General features: G+C 35.3%; 6 protein-coding genes, 1 non-coding gene and 1 pseudogene across 11 annotated transcripts; 4 read left to right on the forward strand and 4 right to left on the reverse strand.

The window, feature by feature from the left end:
* The first annotated feature begins 448 nt into the window (after window positions 1-448).
* Window positions 449-521, forward strand: TRNAE-CUC (transfer RNA glutamic acid (anticodon CUC)). Its single transcript has one exon. It is a non-coding gene; the product is annotated as a tRNA-Glu (tRNA).
* A 110-nt stretch (window positions 522-631) lies between these two features.
* LOC104751439 (5'-3' exoribonuclease 3) lies at window positions 632-7600 on the forward strand. Its single transcript, XM_087493136.1, has 23 exons — window positions 632-1041; window positions 1202-1304; window positions 1394-1470; window positions 1704-1895; window positions 2004-2123; window positions 2264-2326; window positions 2483-2632; window positions 2739-2903; window positions 3096-3173; window positions 3282-3368; window positions 3837-4088; window positions 4206-4301; window positions 4428-4523; window positions 4603-4673; window positions 5061-5189; window positions 5286-5362; window positions 5459-5499; window positions 5584-5658; window positions 5746-5903; window positions 6043-6147; window positions 6235-6310; window positions 6461-6618; window positions 6725-7600. Exons 1-23 carry the CDS (start codon window positions 838-840, stop codon window positions 7299-7301), a joined length of 3150 nt encoding a protein of 1049 aa, XP_087349262.1. The 5' UTR covers window positions 632-837; the 3' UTR covers window positions 7302-7600.
* A 257-nt stretch (window positions 7601-7857) lies between these two features.
* On the forward strand, window positions 7858-9657 carry LOC147925881 (uncharacterized; annotated as a pseudogene).
* Window positions 9658-10991: 1334 nt separating this feature from the next.
* On the reverse strand, window positions 10992-12949 carry LOC104751440 (uncharacterized). Its single transcript, XM_010473380.3, has 7 exons — window positions 12752-12949; window positions 12363-12486; window positions 11868-12019; window positions 11649-11758; window positions 11475-11560; window positions 11285-11389; window positions 10992-11200 (listed from the first exon to the last, which is right to left on the reverse strand). The coding sequence occupies exons 2-7, from the start codon at window positions 12470-12472 to the stop codon at window positions 11173-11175; spliced, it is 591 nt and encodes a 196-aa protein (XP_010471682.1). The 5' UTR covers window positions 12473-12486; window positions 12752-12949; the 3' UTR covers window positions 10992-11172.
* Window positions 12950-14147: 1198 nt separating this feature from the next.
* On the reverse strand, window positions 14148-16879 carry LOC104751441 (uncharacterized). Of its 2 annotated transcripts, none has more exons than XM_010473381.3 (3): window positions 15990-16879; window positions 15202-15291; window positions 14148-14395 (listed from the first exon to the last, which is right to left on the reverse strand). In XM_010473381.3, exons 1-3 carry the CDS (start codon window positions 16446-16448, stop codon window positions 14315-14317), a joined length of 630 nt encoding a protein of 209 aa, XP_010471683.1. In that variant the 5' UTR covers window positions 16449-16879; the 3' UTR covers window positions 14148-14314. The 2 variants fall into 2 exon arrangements, with proteins under 2 accessions (XP_010471683.1, XP_010471684.1); XM_010473382.3 differs by having other exon boundaries at window positions 15202-15288; window positions 15990-16556.
* Window positions 16880-18373: 1494 nt separating this feature from the next.
* Window positions 18374-20903, reverse strand: LOC104751445 (endoglucanase 10). Its single transcript, XM_010473388.2, has 6 exons — window positions 20355-20903; window positions 19962-20245; window positions 19438-19872; window positions 19211-19349; window positions 18951-19117; window positions 18374-18872 (listed from the first exon to the last, which is right to left on the reverse strand). The coding sequence occupies exons 1-6, from the start codon at window positions 20572-20574 to the stop codon at window positions 18540-18542; spliced, it is 1578 nt and encodes a 525-aa protein (XP_010471690.2). The 5' UTR covers window positions 20575-20903; the 3' UTR covers window positions 18374-18539.
* A 435-nt stretch (window positions 20904-21338) lies between these two features.
* LOC147925882 (L10-interacting MYB domain-containing protein-like) lies at window positions 21339-23411 on the forward strand. 4 transcript variants are annotated; one of them, XM_087493139.1, is made up of 4 exons: window positions 21339-21749; window positions 21847-21945; window positions 22235-22579; window positions 22674-23411. In XM_087493139.1, exons 3-4 carry the CDS (start codon window positions 22235-22237, stop codon window positions 23220-23222), a joined length of 894 nt encoding a protein of 297 aa, XP_087349265.1. In that variant the 5' UTR covers window positions 21339-21749; window positions 21847-21945; the 3' UTR covers window positions 23223-23411. The 4 variants fall into 4 exon arrangements, with proteins under 4 accessions (XP_087349265.1, XP_087349267.1, XP_087349264.1 ...); XM_087493141.1 differs by having other exon boundaries at window positions 21341-21749; window positions 22220-22579; XM_087493138.1 differs by having other exon boundaries at window positions 21592-21945.
* Window positions 23322-24519, reverse strand: LOC104751446 (protein disulfide-isomerase LQY1, chloroplastic). Its single transcript, XM_010473389.3, has 5 exons — window positions 24209-24519; window positions 24042-24125; window positions 23914-23965; window positions 23661-23817; window positions 23322-23559 (listed from the first exon to the last, which is right to left on the reverse strand). Exons 1-5 carry the CDS (start codon window positions 24353-24355, stop codon window positions 23538-23540), a joined length of 462 nt encoding a protein of 153 aa, XP_010471691.1. The 5' UTR covers window positions 24356-24519; the 3' UTR covers window positions 23322-23537.
* Window positions 24520-24527: the final 8 nt, after the last annotated feature.

A 24527-nucleotide genomic window follows, 5' to 3' on the forward strand; every position in this document is an offset into this window, starting at 1 on the left:
TCACCTACGGTTTCCACAAACCCAAAGAGACCTGCCTTTGTAATTGTAAAACAAAATTAATGTTTTTTTTTTGCCTTTTCCGTTAGTAAAAACCACTTTGTTCAGTAGTGACACTGAGTATATGAGACATATAGATAATGTAGAGAAATGCAACAACAACAAAAAAAAACAATAATGTAGATAAGTAGATTGTTAGAAAAAATGTATTTAATTATGCCACTGATTTCACAAAGATAATCTAACATAAAATGATATTTCAATCCAAGAATCATAATTTCTGCCGTAATAGGTGGACCACAAGAACAAGACATAAAGCCGAAAGAGACTAGTTTAATCAAGTACACGAGTCTGTTGTCCAAAAAAATCAAGTACACGAGTTTGTGTGGACTAATTGTAGTCAACCTATATTAACGTATTAGTAAGATTTACCAACGCTGTTAGTCACAAATCCGTTGTAGTCTAGCTGGTCAGGATACTCGGCTCTCACCCGAGAGACCCGGGTTCGAGTCCCGGCAACGGAGTATATTTTTTGTTTTGTTTTGCTGTGTCTAATATAATTGGGCTATTGGGCTTATTGAGTTGAGTTTTCTTAGGAAATATAAAAGCCCCAAATCATATGCTCTTTTTCTCCGGTTAAGGCCCAATTAGTTTTTGACTAATCCCGAATATCCGGTTTTGCTCTGTTCCAGAAAAGGAAAAAATCCAATTAATATGCACAAGTGACCTTACCCGCCGTCGGCAAACACCGTTGGTTTGATTCATTCATACTCTCTGCTTAGGTCTCTCTGTGTTTTGTTATCCTTTTGTGGAGATTCGTATCTTCGAGATCGTTGAAGGATGGGAGTACCTTCGTTTTACCGGTGGTTGGCTGAGAAGTATCCGCTGTTAGTGGCGGATGTTATCGAGGAAGAGCCTGTTGAAATCGAAGGCATCAAGATACCCGTTGATACTAGTAAACCTAACCCTAACAATCTCGAATACGATAATCTCTATCTCGACATGAACGGGATTATCCATCCTTGCTTCCACCCTGAAGATAGGGTAACGTTTCCTTCTCTCCTTCTTCATTGTTTTAATTTATTGAGACGGATTAGGGTTTTCAAATTTGATACTTTTTTTCATCTCATAAAACTGTAGCATCGATTTAGGAGAGTGCTGATGTTTTGAAATTATTAAAGTCTATGTTTTTTTTTTATTGCAGCCATCTCCGACTACCTTTGAGGAGGTGTTTCAGTGTATGTTTGACTACATTGATAGGCTTTTCGTGATGGTACGGCCAAGGAAGTTGCTCTATATGGCTATTGGTAAGTATTCTTTTTATCAGGCAACATAAAGTATTAAGCTTTAAGCATACTCTTCTTAATCTTTTGTGTATGTTTTGATTGGGTCTTAGATGGTGTTGCTCCAAGAGCTAAAATGAATCAACAGAGGTCTAGACGGTTTAGATCTGCTAAAGATGCATCCGATGCTGTATGTTCTTTTTTATCCCCCCCATACTGGCATTGGGTTTCTACTGTGTAGTTTCCTCAGCCAGACAAACTTCGTTTTTCTTTTGCTATTTACTTTCATCTAGGCATGCTCCTGATGTTTGTTGTGTTCTTGATTCGTTTCCTTACGTGCCTATTTTTTTCTTTCTTTTATTTCCGTTAACGAGTCTCCTTCCTTTTCAATGGAAATCTGTTGACATTGTAATAATGTTACAGGCTGCTGAAGAAGAACGGCTGCGAGAGGAGTTTGAGAGGGAGGGTAGAAGACTCCCTCCAAAAGTGGACTCTCAAGTGTTTGATTCTAATGTTATTACACCTGGAACTGAATTCATGGGTGTTCTGTCTATAGCGCTGCAATATTATGTGCACCTTAGACTTAATCATGATGTTGGTTGGAAAAATATTAAGGTATTTGTGATGTTTATAGTTGTTGCTTCCCTATTAGTTCTTGACATTTTCTCAGTCTTCTTCACACAATTTATGACTAATTTTGCACCTAACCGTTGAACTGCATAGGTTATCCTTTCGGACGCAAATGTTCCAGGTGAAGGGGAGCATAAAATTATGTCATACATTCGGCTTCAAAGAAATCTTCCTGGTTTTGATCCAAACACTCGGCATTGCTTGTATGGACTGGTATGATTCTTCATTTTCTAATGTCTACTTGCACCAAAAACTATCCTGAGGTCTTGATTACTTATTCATTTGCTTGGCCTTCACTTTCTAGTGTGTTATATTAACTAGTGAGGCTCATATTGACCTGCTTTCTTTAACAGGATGCTGACTTAATTATGTTGGGCTTGGCGACGCATGAAGTTCATTTTTCAATTCTTCGAGAGGTTTTTGATTTACGCTTCCGCATGTTTTTGTATGCAATTATGTGTTTAAGGGCTCTTTTATATTTCCTCGTGAAATAATTCTGTTTTCAAATCTTCAAATTCTGTTTTCTTCCTGGGTAACTAAGCTGAATTTTAAAATTTTATCCTACGATTTAGGTGGTTTATACTCCTGGACAGCAGGATAAATGCTTCTTGTGTGGTCAAATGGGCCATATGGCTGCAAATTGTGAAGGAAAAGCAAAGAAAAGGGCAGGGGAATTTGATGAGAAAGGCGATGGAAGTGATTTCGTCAAAAAGCCATATCAGGTAAAAATTCATGACCAAGTTCATAACACGATCAGCAGGTTTTTGAGATACAGTCTTTAAGTTTGATATTATTGTCAAGTCTAATGTCTTTGTTTCTTTTTGTCAGTTCCTCCATATTTGGGTTCTTAGAGAATACCTGGAGCTTGAAATGAGGATTCCCAACCCTCCATTTGAGATTGATCTAGAGCGCATTGTTGATGATTTTATCTTCATATGTTTCTTTGTGGGCAATGATTTCTTACCACATATGCCGACATTGGAGATTCGAGAGGTTTGTGTTGCCTGGATTTGGATTTCATTTTGAATTATTGGTGTAAAGAACCTTCAAGGGATACCTTAGTTTGAAAAGATACTTTAGAATTGGTGGTAGTGGGTTCAATGTCTAAGGCATATGTCAATTCCGTTACATCACATTTTAAATTATTGTTTGATAAAGCGTTGCTGTAACTCTTCATTTCTCCAGGGTGCTATCAACTTGCTTATGGCTGTTTACAAGAAGGAATTTCGGTCATTTGACGGCTATTTAACTGATGGGTGCAAGGTGCTTATTCTCCATTGATAGTGGACTAGTTTACTCAAATAATTCGTTTTCCAATTTACCCTTAGGTGACATGGTTTTGACTTCATCTTTTAATGTTATCCCCTCCAGCCAAATTTAAAGAGGGTGGAACAGTTTATTCAGGCTGTTGGATCGTACGAAGATAAGATATTTCAGAAGAGAGCCAGGTTACATCAGGTTAGAAAACGTACTTCTTTTTGGCCTTATAGTGAGGCACATTACCTGAGTAGCTAATTATCTGCTATCAATATATCTGATATTATGTGAGTGGCACACAATTCCCTTTCCCACTTGGTTGTATGATATATTATTGTTATAAAGTTTTAGTACTAGAGCTTGCAGAGATATTAATACTTCCCCGGAGTTTTTTTATATAATATATAATTGCATTTTCAACTGTATTGGGCTCCATGTATATTGTTAAGCTTCGTAGAGTGAATGTGAATCTTGTTTGCTTTGCAAGTATATTTATTGCTACGTTGTGGTCATTTGGAAACCCTTGACCAATAAAACCTGCTGGAAACCTCTGCACATAAGTGATGACTCTGTAACTTGATCCATTTAAAGAAATTTACATGGTTCAGAATTGTTTTTGTATCTCGACAAGACTTGTATTGATGGATCATCTTGCTCTGTTTATATCAGAGGCAAGCGGAAAGAGTAAAGCGAGATAAAGCTCAAACAAGAAGAATGGATGATGCAGCTCCGACAGTTCAACCAGATTCTCTTGTTCCAGTTGCACGATTTAGTGGTTCTCGACTTGCTTCGGCTCCTACTCCGTCACCATTTCAGTCTAATGATGGCATGTCTGCTCCACATCCAAAAGTTCGACGTTTATCTTCGGGATCCAGTGTTGGTGCTGCTATTGTTGACGTCGAGAACAGTCTCGAATCTGATGTATGCATTCCTTTCCTGTAGAGGCATCATGTGATTTTAACTCCTTTGTCACTGTTTAGTTGAGAGTTGATGAACCTGATATATGTGAGCAATTATTAATTTAATTACTTATTTCAGGAACACGAGAACAAAGAAGAGCTAAAAACAAAGCTCAAGGAGTTAATTCGTGAGAAATCAGATGCTTTCAACTCGGATACTACTGAAGAGGACAAGGTTCTTTCTAATGAATTATAATTAGATTTATAGTTAAAGTAGTAATTTCTTTTTCTTTCCAGTTACCCTTTGACTGTCAATCTTTGGGTCTCCCTTCATTCCTGAAAATGGTTTTCATTTGCATAGGTGAAGCTAGGGGAACCAGGATGGAGAGAAAGATATTATGAAGAGAAGTTCTCAGTAGTAACCCCTGAAGAAATGGAAAGAGTGCGGAAGGATGTTGTAAGTTTGAGAATGATATATAATTTATTTGGTTCCACTTCTGGAAAGGTCCTAATTTGTGAAACATTCTTTTGTACAGGTTTTGAAGTATACAGAAGGCCTTTGTTGGGTCATGCATTATTACATGGAAGGTGTTTGTTCATGGCAGTGGTGAGTTCCTACACTTCAATATTTCTTTTTTCCTGAGCAACTTCTCCTACTGATCCGTTTTGGATTGCTTTCTTTGATGTATTTTATTTTCATTTATGTTTTAAGATTTTCATTTGAAGTGCCAGAAATTTTTGCTTGTTGAGTTGTCTTTTGTTTTCTTTATGCTTTCCTTCTAAACAGAACGCAGGCGTTATTTGAAAGAAAAGTAAATGTTTTTTTGCCTTAGTATTTTAGGTTTTGCTATCTATCCTTGTTCTGATAGAGTTTACTATGTTACATCTATATCTTTGTACTAGACACTATATTTGCTTGTTAGATTGTAGGTCTTTATTGACTGTGAAAGGTTATAGATTTCACTCCTGATATAATTGTACTTTACTGTTACAGGTTTTATCCTTATCATTATGCACCATTTGCTTCTGATCTGAGGGATTTGGGAGAGCTGGATATTAAGTTTGAGTTAGGAACTCCTTTTAAGCCTTTCAATCAACTTCTTGGGGTGTTCCCAGCAGCAAGGTATACCTTGGGCATCAATGCTTTTTCTCTATCTTTTCTACATTATTGTTTCCTCTCTATGGCATATCTATAATCGTTACTTCATTTGGTGGTCAGTGCGCATGCACTTCCAGAGCGCTACCGGACCTTGATGACTGATCCCACCTCTCCTATCATTGATTTTTACCCAACTGGTAGTGCTTCCTTTCCTTGTAAAGATTCCATCTTTTCCTGAGTATCCATTTTTGTTACAACTTATATCTACATTGCTTTCTATTGTTCTTTTTTAGATTTTGAGGTCGACATGAATGGAAAGCGTTTTTCCTGGCAGGTAGACTTTGTTTTTCTTGATCGCTTCCTTATGTATTGGAAACACAATCACTATATTTTGAACGCATTTTTTTTTTCATCAAAGGGAATTGCTAAGCTGCCTTTCATTGATGAAAAGCGCCTACTAGAAGCTGTTTCCGAAGTGGAATTTACATTGACGGTAAGCTGCCCTATACGCCTTTCCTTCACATCAAAATGTGTGCTTCCAAAAAGATGGATTTTAAAGTGCTCTCTTTTTAATCTGTAGGATGAAGAGAGGCGTAGAAACAGCAGGATGTGTGATATGCTTTTCACAGCAACGTCTCATCGCCTGGCTGAACTCATCTTTTCACTTGACAACCACTGTCGGCAATTAAGTGACAGGGAGAGAGTAGACTTTAAGGTTAAGATCAAACCTGAGCTCAGGTTTGTAGAACATACCTCATTTTTTCTTATGTTTTATGACTTCATGATGGATGAGTATGAAGTAAGTTGGTCAGTTGGATATCTCACTAAGGCCAACAATACCAAGTCGGTTTCCTGATGTTCTTAGAACTACTTGCAGTGATGGTATGAATGGCTACTTGACTCCGTGTTCAGGGGAGACTCACCCGCCAATATTCAGGTCCCCAATGGAGGGTATGGAGGACATCTTGACCAACCAAGTCATGTGAGATCACAGACCTAATTTCAAGATGTTCAAAGCTTAAATTGATTAAACATGCGATACTGATTTATTATTTTCATTGCTTCTCAGATGTTGCATTTACAGGCTTCCAGATGCACATGAACATATAACCAGGCCTCCTCCTGGTGTCATCTTCCCTGAGAAGGTAGATGATAACATTTTGTCTTATCTGTGACTTTTATGGACTTTTACTATTTTAGCTCATTGCCTAAGAAACTTATTATGAGTGACCTCTGTGGGTAAATCTTATTGGTATTTGGTAGCTTAAGTTGGTTGTTTTCTCTCGTCTATTCAGATTGTGGACGTAGGAGACTTAAAACCCCCACCTGCTCTGTGGCACGAGGAAAATGGAAGGAGACCGATGCATAATAATCATGGGATGCATAATAATCATGGGCATCATAATAATCACGGGATGCATAATAATCATGGGATGCATAATAATCAGGGGAGGTAATAAAATCAATCAAACCAAGTAAAAAAGAAGGCCTGTGTTTGAAATAGTATGAATTGGTAGTGTTGAATATCAAAATTGCTATTCTCTTTTTCAATTCTGTAGGCAAAACCCACCTGGAAGTGTATCTGGGAGGCATCTGGGAGATGCAGCACATCGTCTTGTCTCCAACAGCTTACAGATGGGAACAGACCGACATGGATATCAGACACCAGCAGATGTACATGCTCAGCATCCTCCTGGTTACGGCTACAATACTCAGCAGTATGTTCCACCAATTCCTTACCAACATGGTGGTTATATGGCTCCACCTGGCGTGCAAGGTTATGCTCAGCCGCCTCCTTACCAAAGTCGAGGTGGGTACCAACCTCGTGGACCCAGTGGGAGATTCCCATCAGAGCCTTACCAGAGCCAATCACGGGGAGGTCACCATGACACTAGAGGAGGAGGAGGGTATTCTGGTAATCATCATAATCAACAACAACAACAACAACAACAACAATGGCATGGTCAAGGCGGGTCCGAACATAATAACTCACGAGGGTATGGTGATCAGCATCATCATCAACAAGGTGGTGACCGCGACCGCAGAGGAGGAGGAAGAGGAAAAGGGAGAGGAAGTCATCATCATGATCAAGGCGGGAATTCGTTTTCCGCTTTGCGTCCTAGGCATCGATATTAAGCAAAATGGTGGTACTACTCTTGACTCTGTCCTAACCGTATCAACCATCAGGTGTAGTTGAACTTCGTTTCATACGTTTACTTGTAAACGGTTTGTTGTATCATTAGAATTGGGCGGCTCTTCTTGGTCTTTGGTTAATGGGAATAAGAGCAGTTGGGAAACTAAAGATTACCTTAGTTTTGCATACCCCTTTACAACATTTTTATTTATTTATCATTTGGTGTATCAGTTATACTTATATACAGACGCTTTGTATTGTTTGTTTTTAAACGATTGGTTTATTCGGTTCAACTTTAACACATCAGCTGTTTCTTTACTGCTTTTCCTCTTAGTACGTGATTACGTTTCGCCTCCGGATCAAAACCAATATTAATTTATGGGTTCTGGGATTTCGAACTAAATGGTTTGGGTAGGGGAGATTTAAGTTATAGAAAAAATCCATAACAATACAAGGCACAAGCAACAATACAAGGCACAAGCTACGTTACACGAGTAAGTATAGAATATAGCAAATCAAGTCCATGAGATAAGATATTCTACTTGTTCCGGACTCGAGATGAAGCTCAAAACTGACAGGGAATTAGCAGCAATAGCTTCTCTAACCCTTGGAGACAAGTTAAAGACACTGGTTCCGTTTGGATGTTGCCTCTGTAGACAGCTCGACTGCCGCATCTGCATGTGTACTGGATGAGGACATACAAGTCATCATTCCACCAGGCGTACACATTGGGTATTAACTCGAGGTTGTTAGGTTGAAGAAGCATGAAAATACATTGATCATTCAAAAATAATGACTAGACGCTAACGGTGGATGATTAGAACGGTGACGAGTCATATTATAATTATGGAAATTACTCTTGACAAAATTAATATTATCTTCTTAACCTCATAATATTATTTGGGTAAAACTTTTTTTAAATATCGTTTAAATCATGAAATCAATAATTTTATAAATCTATTGCATAATTAAGTTCAATGAATATTTATAATTATTACATCAATGATTTTTTTAAGCCAAATAATATTATTTGGATAAAACAATTACAAAAAAACTTTTCTTAACACACGAAATCAATGATTTATCAACCTATTGCATAATTAATTTCAAAAACATTTCTTAATCAAAACACATAGTCAATGATTTTTTTTGTCAACAACTTTAATTGATCAGCTTGAATAAGCCAATGCGAAGGAACATTGGTTACATAGTGATTTTGTTAATAATTTCTGATAAGTTTGATACTATTTATCAACTAATTAAGAAATATTTTTTTGATTTTTCTTTAAAAAATCATTGATGTAATAACTAATAAGAGTCGTAATTAAGTAATATTTTTTGAAATTAATTATGCAATATGTTTAAAAAATCATTGATTAATTTTAAAAATATTTTGTGAAATTTTTACGCAAATAACGTCATTTAGTTTAAAAATATTAATTTTGTTAAGAGTATTTTTTTGTAATTGTAATTTTTACGTCGTGCCTCAACAACGTCAAGTCATGCATTATGAGCATCCACATCATGCCTCATTAGCATTTTTACATTAGTTAATGCGGATTTTAACACTACTAATAAGAGTTCAGTTTTAAATGTTTGCTGTGGGAACCGATGAAGAAGACTCTGTTTACATGCGATGAATGTGGAAAAGGGTTCCGGTACGAGAAATGTTATTCGAATCATCGAGCGGTTATGCATTTTTCGACGAAACTGAAGGTTTAGGAAGAAACCATGATGAGTATGTGTCGTAGCTTAAGTCTTGTGAGGAAGAAGAAAAAATCGAGACTGGTTAGGTTACAAGAAGACTTAATTTTCTTGTTCGTTTACTACATTTACTGAGTCGCGTTCTGCTTTTGCTGCGAATGACGAAGAGTTAGAAGTTGTGGATTGTTTGATTCTTTTGTCTAAGAGTAATAGTAGTCCCAAGTTTGTAGCGGACTTATAATTTGGGTTGTTTGCGCAACAAGAAACCTCAAAAAGGTGAAGACTTTGATTCTGGGTTTTTCAGTAATGAGCAAAGACTTATGGAAGAAGAGGTTACTTCTCCAGTGATTTTCAAAGGACCAACGAGTTTCTGAGGAGTTAAGCATGAAGTGGATCAGATGAAACTGGGTTTTACAGAACTGAGCTTGGAGTAAGGGCTATCAAAGTCTAATGATTCAGATACTGAGATGATTACTAAGTCTGATAGGAAGAACGTTGACCATGAATGATGGTTGTGCAACAAAATATTCTCGTCCTATCAAGACTCTAGGAGTAGGAGGTCATCAGACTTATCATAGGATGAGCAAAAGTAAGAACAAGATGGAGGAAATAATGAGAGAACATCATACATTTGAAGAGATAATAAGAACATAGATAGTTAGAGAAATAGTAAGAACATCATACAAATACTAAAACTAACAAAATACATTAGAGATAAGATGAGAACAACAGAAAAGATTACAAAAGAAGGCATGGTTAACAACCTATTCCAAGCAAACAACAACAGTAGGTAGATAGATAGACCTATTCCAAGCTAACAACAACAGTAGGTAGATAGATAGACCTATTCCAAGCTAACAACAACAGTAGGTAGATAGAAGAACAAAGAACAACCGCTAACCGCTAATAGCACTCCAAATGGGAAGAGATTTAGAGACAGTACTGCAGTAATTCGTCATGATGCAGGCACAACAATACAACTACAAGCAAATTCATGCAACAGTGTCTACACAACAAAACAAGAAAAGAGCTGACCTAGTGCTGTATCTTCTCACGTTCATAGAAATAACTCTCCACGGCAGATCCAACAGCTGAGATCAGGTCGGGCGTATCCCAAAGAGCATGATACAAGCATGCCGTGTGAATAACATGGCGACAAGGGACTTGAATCCCCAAGTGAAAATCCAATTTTTTCATTCTAATATATGAATATATAACAAAAAAAAATGAAAAGAAGAGCCAACCTGGACTCAGCAGCGGCGGCAATTGGGTACTGTGTCTCAGAAAAATACAAAAGCTAGTCTTCGGACTGGAACTGAGCGCCTTGTTACAGGGCGGTCCCCAAAAGAGGAGATATGATCGACTTTGAGTGAGAGAGAGAGAGAGAGAGAAAGAGAGAGAGGTTGGTCTGGCGTACTCGAATGAGTAGTGTGAGAGGATAATATATATATAGAGAGAGAGACTAGGGTTCGGTTGAAAGCTCCTCTACCGGCTGTGTTGTTTACACAGCAATTCGGTTGAAGGTCGCAAAAGCCGATTAATAACTTCATTTTAGAGAAAAAATGGTAAAACCGTAAGCCAATGGATAATGGAAGACGGCACCTCTCACACTTGAACTCTCTCGTACACAAGCCAACGTAATATAAACGTTCTTAACATGTTAATTACAGTTCGTCCAAAAAAAAAAAAACATGTTAATTACAGTAGGAGATCATTATAGAGATGCTGATTAATGTATTTTCTATTAATTAAAAAAGGTATACGAGCAGCCGCAATATTCTCAAAACATTATTCTGTTTCTCATAATAATAATCTTAGCTTATGTATTAATTATGATGATTTTAACTATATATACAGTATAAACTAATAATTGTTAGAACCGGAACCGGAACTAGCAAAGCTTGAACATCACAACTGCTCCTTGGAAGTCAAGAGCTTGTTATAACTTACAAGCCCATATCATGGTTTCATAAATTACTGTCATAACATTTTGATTAAAACGAACATTGATATTCATTCATAAATGAAAGGTTGAACAAAAGGACATTAGCTTAATGATAAAAAGAAAAAAGTGCGTTAACATCATAGGATTTTGATACAACAAAAATTCAACATCGCTGCTTCTCTTCATTTCAAGCTTCTACTCTTGTGTGTATTTTCATATTTCCTTCAGGCGAGTTTCCTCCTTTTATGATCCCTGAAAAAAAAAAGAGTTTTCTTATTAAAAGATGATGACGAGAGAGTTCAGTTAACTAAAGGGAGTGTATAGATTTAACTATACCTATCTGTATGCAAAGCTTCTTCAGAGTGCTTTTCGAGCCACTTAACGCATCCTGTGTTTTCCGGAATTAGAGATCCAGCTATATGCATTACCTCTTCATCAAAACTGCAGAATCATTTCAATTCAAAATCACAACTTTGATTTGACAAAATCAGTAGAACAGAGAAACTAAAAAGTTTGTTTATTATACCTTTGGACTTGAAGGCGTAACATGGTTCCAAGCTTTAGTACATGCCGTTTATGCGATCTGCTCACAAAAGAACCTTCCCCATCTCTCTGCACAGAGCAAATGGTATAATCAGTTTTAACAAGTTGGATGAAAGGAATAAGTACATTCAAAACCTCTAAAATCAGTCATACATACCACTCTATACTTGAATTCTTCACGTATATCGACATCCGTTACAACTGCAGCAGAAAAACCAAGAACAATAACATGGACTGACTCTGCAGAAATCTTCACAATTTCCCCTTCTGCATCGAAAAGAAATTAACCAACCATTATTGCTTCAAAGTTCAAACACATTAGATCAGCAAGAGCAACCAAAGTACGGATGCAAAAATTTCGAATGAGATTCTTTACCTACAAGACTATTGGGCTTAGGGTCAAAAAGGAGTAGTCTAGTGTTAACTCTGACACCAAAGTAAGGATGAAGTCCCGAAAGGATTTTAGCTTGTTTGCTTTTCACACTAGCATCATAAGCCAATAGCACACCATCAAAGCTTTCATTATACCTTCAGAACAAAGATATAAACACACAAATTTTATCAGAAAAGAACAAAAAAAAAAAAACAAAGTATCACCCAACAACAAACATTGCATCAAGAAAGCTCAATTCAATTAAACGCTAATCTCACCAAGAAACAAAAAAAAAAAGATCTGCTAGAAATCTGAAGTAACGAATTTGGTTCTTTCCAACATATAAAATGAATCAATTAGCAACAACAGTGAGGTATTTGTAATAGCCAAATAAGTAATGAACCTACAAAGTTGAGAATCACAACCTAAAAACCCAAAATTTGATCTAAAAGATTAAAACTTTAAGTAAAAAAAAAAGTGAGAAGAAAACGAACGAACTGGAAAAGAAGAGAACTGAGCTCGCGACAAATAGCTTGGAAAACGTTTCTGCTCTTGGAAGGATGAATGTAAACCATCAACTCCGCTTCTGATAGCTTTAACCCCTCCATTGAAGATCCAGTTCCTGTTGATTTTTTTTTTTTTTTAATATGCTTTCAGTTCTCAGAATTTATAAAAAATCAAATCTTTATACAGCAGCACCAACAAATTTCAACAAAGCGGCGGTTTTTTTTTTGAGCTCGGTATTAAGATGAGCTTATTAGGGTTTCAACGCAACTTAAAAAAAAAAAAACTAAGACTTGATGAAACGTTAAGCTCAATGAAATCGAATTTAACAACAAAGAAATTGTAAGACTAGAGCAGAGGTAAACAATAAAATCGAATCGAACCTGACAGAGACGAAACTGTAAACCGGAATAATACCGACGATTTGTAATTCTGAGCAGAGCAGAGACGAAACGATACACTGAAGAAGAAGAAGCCTTCGTCTCGTCGTCTAAAGGGGAGAGGGATGCTCTAGGGTTTTTGTTTCTTTTAGTTTCACGCCGCGACACGACAACAAAGGGTTTAAGTTCAAACCCAAACCCAGTTCGTTGATTTAACCTGAATTTCCGGTTTAAAATTCTAACCGGACTTTTTCATACCATTATTTTGCAAGGGCAAAATTCTCGAAAAATACGCGACTTGTTTAATATTTGCCACAAAAATTGACTAACTTTTTTTTATTATTAAAAAAATACACAAACTAATTTATACTAGTAGATATAAAACTTACGATTTATTTTTTGTTCCGATTTCCTTTTTCGCTGTAATGACCCTGAACATTTTCTGAAACAATTTTTTTTTTTTTTAAACCCCACTTATTAACATATTTACTAGAAAAAATACATGAATATTTTCCTAATTGCTAGAAACATACACATATTTATATTTCCTATTTTCTTTCTTTCATCAATAATGTAAGTGGGCGTTTTGCACTACAACTTATTTTCTATATCATAGCTTCTCCACTTTCTTGAACCACATTTAGTTTTCACTACTTTTCAGGAAAAAAAAAATTATAAACAAAAATACACAATTAAATAGTATATTTCCCAATTAGAACAAATTTACACAGAATTTGTCAATATTTTTTTAGGGTTGAGTTGGTTTGATTAAGTTAGCTTTAACTTCGATTTGTAATTATAGTTATTTCAACAATATTTATTTATTTCTTTAAGTTAAGATAACACTAAGGTAAAAAAGTGAATCTTATTTAATTGTGGGTTAATGAGAAAAAAAATAACATTAAAACAAAAAGTGAAAAGTATTACATTTACAAATTCATTCTCTCTATAATAACCTCTTCGAGAGTTTGTATATATATTATTCTCTCTAGAAATTGCTAGCCTAAAATAATATCCTCCTCCCAAAATTACAAATGTTGAAGCAAAAAAACAAAAAAAATTGAAACTAAAACAAGTTTAATCAAACCTACACAACGCTAAAAAAAAATCGACTAATCAAAACAAATTAACGCTAAAAACAACTAGTTTCGGTTATCCCAAAAATTACTTAAAATCAATCAAAACCCAACAAAATCAAAGTTAAAGCTAGTTTAATTAAATCAACTCAACGCCAAAATAACCGAACTATGTATTTTTGTTTTAATTGGGAAATCAACTGATCTAATTGTGTAAGTTTGTTTATAGATTTACTTATCTTAAGAAATAGAATTATGTGAAATAATGTAGGGGTTTAAGAACAAAATAAGCAAAAACGAAAAAGAAAAAGAGACGGAAGCACTTAGAAATATGACACATAATTTCCAGTGGAGCCATCCACTCCAAAACCCAAAACTTAATGTATTACATTGTTTTTAACGCATTTGATCTTTTAGTCTGCAATTGAAACTTATACTATGTATCCAAATATCTGAGAAAAAATGCAACAATGATATAGAAAATGAGTTGTTACATAATAGTGCATAACACAACGGCGGCACCTCCGACAGTAAGTGCGACATCCATTGCTTCCAGCGCATCGGACCATCCCTGCAACCACACATTTAAAATCTCATATTATACCGTGAAAAAATGTTTTCTCATATCTTGTCACTATTAATACAATTATTGATTTAGTATTGATATTCTACATATTTGTTTACACAATCTCCATTGGTTTTCTCTATAATAAAGAAACTTTATAATATAGATAAATTTACTCTAATCCACCACTATTCTTGTCCCTAGAATATATATTGCTATTTTTTTCTTTATATATAGAGGAACTCTATTTTTCCTCTATAAATAGAAGAAAATATAGCAATATATATTTTAGAGTTGAGAATAGAGGTGGATTTGAGCAAATTTGCCTCTAAAATAAATTACTATATTTTTCTCTATTTATAAAGGAAAAAATATAGATGGATTGGAGATATCCTCTTAGTCAACCCCATATTCACCACTTTTGTATCTACATTTTTTTATGTAAAATGATAGCTATTTTTTTTTACAATGCAATTGAATTTAACACATGCATATTTTTTCTGTAAAACTTTTTATTTATGCAATAAGATTCAACAATATATTTAATACATGTAATTATAATCAATAAATCAAAACGAAGTGGTCATTTTATGCCTTCTTTATTAATTTTTATTAATTAATATTAAGTTATCAAATCAATTTTTACCATGCATAATTTTTTCTTTAAAAATTTTTTATATTAAAAAGATATCAAAATAAAAAAACCTTTTCATTTCGACTAGTAAAGTACTTATAAATAGCCAATGAAAAAAGAAATGTCTGGCCGTACATAAAAAGTATTAAAAAAAAAAATAGATGTCAAAATTGCTTACCACTTCAGATTCTTCTTCGGGCTGTTCATCATCATGCTGCTGCTGTGGCGACTGCGGTGGCGGCTGCTGTGGCGACTGCGGTGGCGGCTGCTGCAAAATTTAGAATATACCAACATTACTTGCTTGTTTTGTATGAACCCTTGCATAGTTTATGCAATTAAGATAACTCTTTTTTTTTTTTCTAACGATGGTAAATTTTTATGTTTATATTCAATAATGGTAGATACTAGATACATGTTACATACAGCAACTTTCTAACACAAACGCCGGTTACAAATGTCGATCGATAAAATTACCATCATTTAGAAGCAATTCAATATATAAGTCTATCATCATTAAAACAAATATACATAGTCTATGTTAGTGATGCGAGTTCGAAACTGTGGTTGAGTGTGTGTTTTCATTTTTTTATTCTAGTTTAAGGCTTTTATAAATGAAATCCAGACCTTTAACCGGGAAAAATATCTGAATCACAAACCGAAAGGGACATCTAATTAATCCCAAATCAAAAAAAAAAAAAGTAAGGTCAAATTTTCTGGGTTTATAAATAATTTATCTGAGTTAGGTTTTTGAAAAATCAGAAATCAAAAATCCTAATTATATATATTTTTTAATCAATATCCTAATTAGATTTAAATCCGTTCTTCACCGAATCATCGTTTTGACGTGTCGTCTTTTCCTGTTTCGTTTCTTTCATTGCACCATCTGTCTTCATTAATTACATAATGATATTTCTAAAACTAAATAAAAGATCTAAATAAAAACAACAATTAATAAAGACGACGTACCAGAGGATCGTTACTACGCTTAGCTCGTAATAAAACATTACTATCCAGGAAGAGACGATGCGGATGGCTATAGGCCTGCCGCTTATAACACTTGACGCAGAGATCAAACGTGTCGTCGCCACATTTCGATTCAAAGCACGTTACACACGTGAAGTATAAACCACTCAGAGCATGGAGGCACACGTCGCAACAAACGGTATGCGTCCGAGCCACATAGTAAAGCGTCAAGACCTCCGTGAAGTCGAGCTGACCGTCCCCATTTTGGTCAAGCGTCGGAAACATCTCGGGATGGAAGCTAGCTAAACCGGCGGTTTTACCCAAGAAGTCGGTATACTCACGAAGGCTGACACGGCCGTTACCGTCAACGTCCATTGCCCGGAAAAACTGACGTGCCAAATTCTTTTGTTCCTCGGTGCCGTTGTTGTAATAAGCAACCGCCGCTTCCCGGAGCTCTTCCATTATTGATGAGATTGTTGAGAGAGATAAGTGAGAATGGAGAATATGTGATGTGAATGAATGGATTTTATATATGTGAATGGAGAATATCTTGTTTAAGGTACATGCATGTGTGTGGATGTTATGAAGAGGAGACTTGCTTAAGTCAAAATGATCAATGACTTTTAACAAAATGAAAAAATATATATTTTTTATAATTATTTTAGAGGAAAATTTTATATTAGTACATCTACATACTTATATACATCAACCCAGACTTTTTAAAATAATAATACATCAATTCTTGTATTCATTTAACAACACAAACTTAACAAAGAGATAACTTAATTCCATTAAATTTAATTTTATTCAAACTATTAATATATAGATGATAAATTTTAAATACCAAAAAATAAAATCCTAAAAACTCCACTATTTATTTTTCTACAAAATCTAAAAATACAAAAATATAGAATTAATATTATGTTAAAAGTATAAAATATAAAATTGAGCTATATTTTTATTGGTGATGAAAAATATGAATAATTTATAATTTATAAAATATATATATATATATATCTATATTTCGATTAGATTTTGGATTCTCAAAAATAACTAATAAGCATAGGATATGAACTATGACTTTTGAGCAGAGATATGGCGGATGCTACGAAGAGGAGACTTGCTTAAAATCGAAATGTCAATGATTTTAGCAAAATGAAAAAAATCTGTTTTTTTTGTTTGAAAAGTCTATATTAGTATATCAACCAAAAATTATTTTTTAATAATACATCAATTTTGTGTATTCATATAACAACAAAACCTTAACAAAGAGATAATTTCAATTAGCTTTTATTTTTATTCAAAAATATTAATATATACATGATAAATTTTATATACCAAAATGTAAAATACTAAAAACTCCAGAAATTTTTGTAAAAAATTTAAAAATTTAAAAATATAGAATTGATATTATGTTAACAATATAAAACATAAATTGTGCTATATTTTTATTGGTGATATAAAATATGAATAATTTATGATAAAATAATATAAACATATATATTATTTCTCTGCTAAAAGTCTAAAATCATTGACATTTCGATTTTAAGCAAGTCTCCTCTTCATAGCATCCATAACATATTTCGATTAGATTTTGGATTCTCAAAAATAACTAATAAGCATAGGATATGAACTACGAATTTTGAGCAGAGAAATTGTGGATGCTATGAAGAGGAGACTTGCTTAAAATCGAAATGTCAATGACTTAAGCAAAATGAAAGAATCAGTTTTGTTTTTGTTTTTTTTTTTTTTGAAAAGTCTATATACTATATTAGTAAACCAAAACTTCTTTTTAATAATACATCAATTTTTTGTATTCATATAACAACACAAAATTTTATTTTTATTCATGGTATTAATATATATGTGATAAATTTTTAATACCAAAATGTAAAATCATATAAACTCCAACAATTTATAAAAAACTGGTAAAGATACAGAGGAAACTTTGAGTTCTGGCCACCTCAGGAGATTGTTAATAGAAAAATAAAAAATGTTGATATGTGTATGTTTCTGGCAATTATAAAAAAATTCATCTATTTTCTAGCAAATATTAATTAGTTGGATTCTTTTCGGGAATTGTTTCAAACATAATAACAGCGTGAACGTTCACGCTGTTAACGGACTGTTACGGCGAATGGGGAAATCGGAATAGAAAAATATATCATGCTTTATATTTACCATAAATTTGCTTGTGATTTTTCTGGTAACAAAAAAAATCTGTCTATTTTTTTTGACAAATATTAAATAAGTCGCTTTTTTCACGAATTTTCCAATTGTGCAAGTTGAAACATTGTTTTTTTTTTTTTTTTTTTTTTTTTTTTGTCATTTGTGTGCACCAAATCAACTAGTCAACCTATGTTGTGTGTTGTAGCTCTGTACTTGGATTTATTTTTTGTCGACAAGCTTTGTAATTTGATTAGACAACTAATTGTTTGTTTAACACTCATCAACATATCAACCAATACACAGCGTGTGAATAATACACAAACATTAAAAAAGAAAGAAACAAAAAAAATAACACGTAGCAATGTGATTTCAATAAAAAATAGCTCACTTCAAAGATTGTAAAGCAGAAGAGGTAGTGACAAGACTAGACAAAAGACCAACGAGAAGTGCATTGTTGTAAGTGGTTGGCTCGTTTTGCATTGGGTTTTCTCGCGAGTCAGTGAACGTCTCGTTGAAGAAAGGTCCACCTACGAGTGCACCATATGCTATGTTTGGGTTTGGCTTCGTTGAGTTAAACCATTTGAATCCATCTAAGCACCCTGTGGTTGCATCTGCGGGAATCGAAGCTCCTCTATGATGCACAAACTCTGGGTATTTGTCTCCATAACCCACCACGAAGCTCGTTCCCAGTGGATTCTTCCCCAACATGTAATCAGCCTGCAGGACGAAACTCCAGTGAGTCTACTTTGTTTGTGTATAGTTTATTTTTAGTGTTCATATGTTTTTAGTAGTTACCTGTGATTTGGCGAAATCTCTGAGCTCTGTTGCTTTGAAGATTTTCCCGTCGCAAGATATTTTATGGATACGGGAAGTGAGCATGTAATCACTGAAAAGCGAGGCTAAGAACGCTGAGGACACGGATTGTTGCATCGAGTTCCATTCACTAACCCATACAAGACCACCTATTTAACAAGAGATTTAACAAGAACCAAGCTTTATAAGAAACTAAGTCAAAGAGGCTTGATGTTCTATGCAATAATAAAAGTAGAGATTACCGTTTGTTCTACTAGCTGTAGCTGTTGGAGACTTTGGTAAAAGCCCACACATGACAGCTTTAGCTGTGTCCCTGTAACTTCCAAGTCCCTTGCTTCCTGCTAAATCTTTTTTAAAGAAGAGTAATCTTGATAACAGTACCTGCAATGATTAAGAAGCATAAATGTTACCCAAGCGACAAAAAACAAAAACAGAAAACAGAAATGCTACAACTGGTGTTCAATCTAACCTGTGTTCCAGCAAGCTTGTTGTCCCAACTGAACCAAGTTGGATTTCCAAAACTAGCAAATTCAGTTCCATGTTTAGACACATAGTCAAGGTAAGTTTTGTCCTCTGTAGCATGGTACAACCAGCTAGCTGCCCATAATAACTCATCCCCATACCCTGTCGAATTGTAAAACTTCTGAACCTCAGGTATACTAACACTGTAAGACCCTCGTTTAGTATCTGCAAAATCAAACAACTGCTTCGCATGCTTAAGAAGCGTGGCTGAATACTGAGGGTCACTATCCTTAAACACTAAAGACGCAGAAGCCATAGCTGCAGCAGTTTCCGCAGCAACCTCAGTCCCTGGAGTATCTACATCAATTTTAGTAAGTGGTCTCTTCTCTTTCATATCCTCTGGTCTCTCCCAGCATGGATGATCTATTTTTGGATCTCCCACCTATACACATCAAAAATCATCATCACAATACTAAACAAGTGAGACTCATTTGCTTCCACACAGTAACATGAATGATTTGAAGTCCAAACCTGGATATAGAGGACATTATCAGAAGGATGAGCTTTGATAAGATAGTCAGTAGTCCAACGAAGCGAGTCTTTAGCAGGATCTAATTGGTTGACAGCATCCATCTGATCACCATACTCAAGAATCGACCATGAAAGAACCGTAGCAGTGAAAGCCATAGGGAAACCAAACTTAATATGATCGCCAGCATCATATAAGCCTTTAGAAAGATCAAGATCAGCTTCACTTCCATCTTTAAGACCTGAATCTCCTCTCCAAGGTATCTTATTGTTCACCAATTTACCAGCTAACATTCAAAAAACATTGCACACAAAGAAAACGAATCAAAATCAAATAATAACTTGTAAGGTAAGTTAATAATAATCTAACGGAATCTCGAATTAGATGAAGATTACATTTCTGGATATCGAAGAACTGTAAAGACAACTTGAGAGCGTCGGCGTATTTTTTATCAATGGCGCCGGGAGGACCAGGAACAGGACCAGAACCATCAGCTTCACCGGATTTCTTCATTCTAGATTTGACGGTGTAAACGACGGCGAGGACAACAGCAGCTAACACGATAATCGCGATGAACCAACCGCACCAACCTTTGGACTTTGATTTCTCCCCCATTTTTGTGTTTTTTTCGAAATTCGTGGATTTTGATTTTTTAGATCCGAGGTTCAATGTAGCTGCATTCACTTAGTAGCTTCACGGATCTGTTGATGAAGATATGGGAAGGAGCAAAGGTGATAGGTTGAATCAAAAAGGAAGGTGGAGAGAGGAGTCACTGCCCACACTTCTGCTTCTTCTTACTCAACTTTAAAAAAAAAAAAAAAAAAAAAAAAATCAAATCTCTCTAAATTAGTTTAAAGTCGGTGGAGTATCAAGCGGGATTTCAGATCTATCTAATTTTTTTTTTCCTTTGTTTAGATTTTTTTTTTGTGTTAGTATATTAACTCAAGGTTGTATTTATTCATTAATGTTAATTATAAGGTGAATAATTACAGCTTTACCCCTTTTAACTTTAAAGGAAGCAAATGAGACGGGTACAACTGTTTATGTAAGTCAGTGTGTCACTGTCACAAACTGTCGGTCGCTATATCAATTTTTATTAGGTGTCCACATTTATAATATAATAGGAAAAAGAACTAATTTGTTTGTAAATAAAATTAGTAGGCCAACATTTAAAATTGGGAAAAAAAATTGTTAGCTAAAAAATCTGATGGGTAACAACAGATTTAATAAGTTGAATAAGGAACAAGTGGGGTTAGTGGTAGGCTTCATTTTTGTTGCCATTTGTTGCCATATCTCACCATGCAAGGCTTCCCCCTCTTGGTCGACTCTAGCCAGAGGTGTATGTATATATATGACCAGTATTGAGTCTATTGACCAGTATGCCAATGAAAGACAAAGTAGGAGAATTTGAGATTATTGGGCCTGGGGTTTACCAAGCATTAAACTAGCCCAATAGCACGCCAACTTCGCAGAATCCCTAAATCCAAACCCCTTTTTTTTTTTGTTAATAACATCGATTATTATGGCTAAATTATATGGTAGATTTAATGCAATTTTGTTATTAATGCCATTATTTGCAGATCCTGTGGATATGTATAACAAAAACAGAGGGTTTTCCTTGGGTATAAATGTGTGTTCTGATTTGGTTAGCACTCTGTGCGATGAAGAAATGGGAATTGAGGAGCCTGAAAAGAAGTTCTGGAAACACAAATAGCCTTTAAAGCGGCGGCACAAGGAGATGGTAGCGGGATTATCGAATCAGCAATACGCTGATCTTCAAGATTATTGAAGTAAGAAAATGATATTATCAGAACAGAGTGCTAACCAAATCAGAACACACATTTATACCCAAGGAAAACCCTCTGTTTTTGTTATGCATATCCACAGGATCTGCAAATAATGGCATTAAGAACAAAATTGCATTAAATCTCCCGTTTGCTCGGATCCATGGAGGACTGATCGTGTTATAATTTCATCTCCAGAGAGGTCAGTCTATAACAAGTTTCACACTTGCGTTTTTTTCTCTTCAGATTTTGTTCCAAAATCGCCGGATGATGAGTTTATTTCGTGATCACACCATAATTAGCTGAATTTCTTAGAAATTGCTATGATCCTTTTGATTTTGAATGTACCACCACAGAGTAACTGGTAAGGTGTTAGCGTCATTTTAAATAAGTGTCACTGTGTCAGGTGTAAAGTCTCTGTCTTGTGTTTATCTTTTGATAGATATATATAGCTGATGTCTTATTATTATTATTAGTCTTTTGGTTCACAGATGTTGATGGATGCTGAAGCTAACGTACAACCAACAAAGCAAGATCGATCGAGAAAGAGATGGACTCCGTTTCTTGACAAGGTTTTAGCTGACTTGGTGGTTAAACAGATCCAATCAGGAAACAGACATAACAACGTTTTCGATAGCAAAACATGGAATAACATACGCCGTGAATTCAACGAGCAGACGGAGCTTAACTTCAACAATGTTCAATTGAGGAAACATCTTGCTGTTCTGAGACAACGCTATAACACTCTTGAATCATCTCATGTTCAAAACGCATCTGTTCTCGAAGAAGATACAAGATGTATCTTGGGGTTTGACTTGTTGGAAGAAGATTCTGGTGTAAGCTTTACTTACTTTTATCCTCTTTAGGTTCAAGCATTATGTTTTACTGAAGGAAATGCTGTTTTTTTTCTTAAACACTTGGGTCACACAGGTACAGCCTAGGAGTGAGCCGGTTAATGTTAAGGACTGTCCCATTTATGAGCAGCTTTGCACTATATTTGGTGATGATTCCGTTGATGGTAGATATGCTCAGTCAAGTCACTTTGAAGGATTAGAAGAATCCATGGCAAATCAATCCTCTGAGAATATATCAACACCAACTGTAGCGCAAGCAGACACAAACTTGGTAGATAGAAAAAGGAAGAGAGAACCTGATTCAAAGACCTCTTTAGGACCGAGCCATATTGATCAAGCAGCATTGGGAAAAATGGCAGGTGCTTTGTCAGACATGGTGACTGCTTTGAGGTCAAGGATGGCTGATTCCGTAACGCAAGAGGACAGATTTAGTATCACAAACTGTATCAATGTGCTTGACGAGATAGAGAACGTGGGCGAAGGCGTCTACTATGCAGCTTTAGACCTTTTTGAGAACCCTGGTCTTAGAGAGACTTTCCTATCTCTTAAAAGTAACAAGTCACGGTTGACTTGGTTACAAGCCAAATGCAGGAAACTTTCTCCGTCAGTTTCAATGGTAGGTTGACTTCAAGCTATACATATGTATGTAGCTAGCTCATTGTTGTTGCAATTAAAAACCAATAGAATTGGTCTTTTGTAGAGATTTGTTTTGGTTGCTGATTGATGACAGAGGGAAAATAGTATCAGCTTTAAGATGAAAGATACATGTTGTTCTGTCATGTTACTTCATTACAACAGAAGAAACATTTTGATTGATCTCTTTGATACAACATGTTGTTCTGTCATATGCTTGGTGAACAAAACAGTATTGTACAATGAAGAAATGTGAGAAGGGAGGAAAAAGAGATACTTTGATCTGTTTTCCCTAGTGCAAAGACATTTAGTCATCGTCCTTGAACTCCCTGACCATATACGAAAAAGAAGAGAATAAAAAAGTCGTGAGTATCTATCTCTACAATGTGCAACAAAACAAACAGAGTAGCTTTGAATTATCATATAGTACCTTCGATCAAGGTATCGAGGTTGAACACCAGAGCCTTGACAAGTAGTGCAAGTTAAAGAACCAGCACCATCACAGTTGATGCAGTTAGAGACTTCTTTCTCTCCACCACCAAGCTCTACTGTCACATTACCACTTCCCACACACAATCTACATTTCTCTGCTCCACAAATTAAACAAACAGCATCAACAAAAACAACAACTTTAATAGAGAGTATATAAGAGAGTAATAAGAGAAGCAATAATAAAAACGTACGAGCTCCGGTTCCATTGCAGGGAAAACAAGGTTGAGTATTCTCTCGCTTAGACTAAACCGAGAAGTTGTGTTAGAAAAATGCAAACAATTCCAATCGATTGAATCGAGAAGTGAATCTGAAGACTTACGGCATTGTCGATTTGAGTTTCGTAGAACACAGGGATTCCAATTCCTAACGCGACACTAGCTACGCCAACAGATATTGCGACTACCTATATATATTACGAAAACCCAAAATTGAGAATCAAATTGAAGTTGTGAGAAGAGAGAATAAAGAGGATGAGAATCAAAAGACCGTGTTGGGATCGAGTTCAGCTTTGATTCGTGGATAAGATGGAGACCGGAGATTCTTCGCGGGGAATGAAGACGGAGTGAAATTGATTGGACGGTGGATGAACGGAGAGTGAAGAATACGAGGCGGAGACGGAGCTGAAACTGGCATTTCGGTTTCGATGTTGTGTGGAAAGCTATGGAGAACGATAGCTTAAGCGCGCGCGAAGATGAGAGGATGAGGAGGAAGAAGATGAACCAGTGGTTTTCGGTTAATCTCAGCCACCAGATGTTTAATCATTAGCGGCTAAGATTTATTCACGTGGCTTTATCCCATTTCAGTA

This window comes from Camelina sativa, chromosome 16 (assembly GCF_030686135.1).
Source record: "Camelina sativa cultivar CO46 ecotype springtype chromosome 16, ASM3068613v1".
Classification (NCBI taxonomy): domain Eukaryota; kingdom Viridiplantae; phylum Streptophyta; class Magnoliopsida; order Brassicales; family Brassicaceae; genus Camelina; species Camelina sativa.

Bases quoted from the DNA above. Each gene is read 5' to 3' on its own strand.
- LOC147925882 (XM_087493139.1), top strand. From the start codon at position 22,235: ATGTTGATGGATGCTGAAGCTAACGTACAACCAACAAAGCAAGATCGA. The intron at 22,580-22,673 runs GTAAGCTTTACT...TGGGTCACACAG, and splicing joins TGTTGGAAGAAGATTCTGGT to GTACAGCCTAGGAGTGAGCC.
- LOC104751441 (XM_010473381.3), bottom strand. From the start codon at position 16,448: ATGGAAGAGCTCCGGGAAGCGGCGGTTGCTTATTACAACAACGGCACC. The intron at 15,292-15,989 runs GTACGTCGTCTT...TAAATTTTGCAG, and splicing joins AGCGTAGTAACGATCCTCTG to CAGCCGCCACCGCAGTCGCC. The intron at 14,396-15,201 runs GTAAGCAATTTT...GTGTGGTTGCAG, and splicing joins CCGAAGAAGAATCTGAAGTG to GGATGGTCCGATGCGCTGGA.
- LOC104751440 (XM_010473380.3), bottom strand. From the start codon at position 12,472: ATGGAGGGGTTAAAGCTATCAGAAGCGGAGTTGATGGTTTACATTCAT. The intron at 11,759-11,867 runs GTAAAGAATCTC...TTTTCGATGCAG, and splicing joins TAAGCCCAATAGTCTTGTAG to AAGGGGAAATTGTGAAGATT. The intron at 11,390-11,474 runs GTATAATAAACA...ATGATTCTGCAG, and splicing joins TTACGCCTTCAAGTCCAAAG to TTTTGATGAAGAGGTAATGC.
- LOC104751446 (XM_010473389.3), bottom strand. From the start codon at position 24,355: ATGCCAGTTTCAGCTCCGTCTCCGCCTCGTATTCTTCACTCTCCGTTC. The intron at 24,126-24,208 runs GTCTTTTGATTC...TAATATATATAG, and splicing joins CTGAACTCGATCCCAACACG to GTAGTCGCAATATCTGTTGG. The intron at 23,560-23,660 runs GTACTATATGAT...GTATATGGTCAG, and splicing joins CCTCGATACCTTGATCGAAG to GGAGTTCAAGGACGATGACT.
- LOC104751439 (XM_087493136.1), top strand. From the start codon at position 838: ATGGGAGTACCTTCGTTTTACCGGTGGTTGGCTGAGAAGTATCCGCTG. The intron at 4,524-4,602 runs GTAAGTTTGAGA...TCTTTTGTACAG, and splicing joins AAAGAGTGCGGAAGGATGTT to GTTTTGAAGTATACAGAAGG. The intron at 5,190-5,285 runs GTATACCTTGGG...TTTGGTGGTCAG, and splicing joins GGGGTGTTCCCAGCAGCAAG to TGCGCATGCACTTCCAGAGC.
- LOC104751445 (XM_010473388.2), bottom strand. From the start codon at position 20,574: ATGGGGGAGAAATCAAAGTCCAAAGGTTGGTGCGGTTGGTTCATCGCG. The intron at 20,246-20,354 runs GTAATCTTCATC...TTTGAATGTTAG, and splicing joins GTTCTTCGATATCCAGAAAT to CTGGTAAATTGGTGAACAAT. The intron at 19,350-19,437 runs GTTAGATTGAAC...TAATCATTGCAG, and splicing joins ACAAGCTTGCTGGAACACAG to GTACTGTTATCAAGATTACT.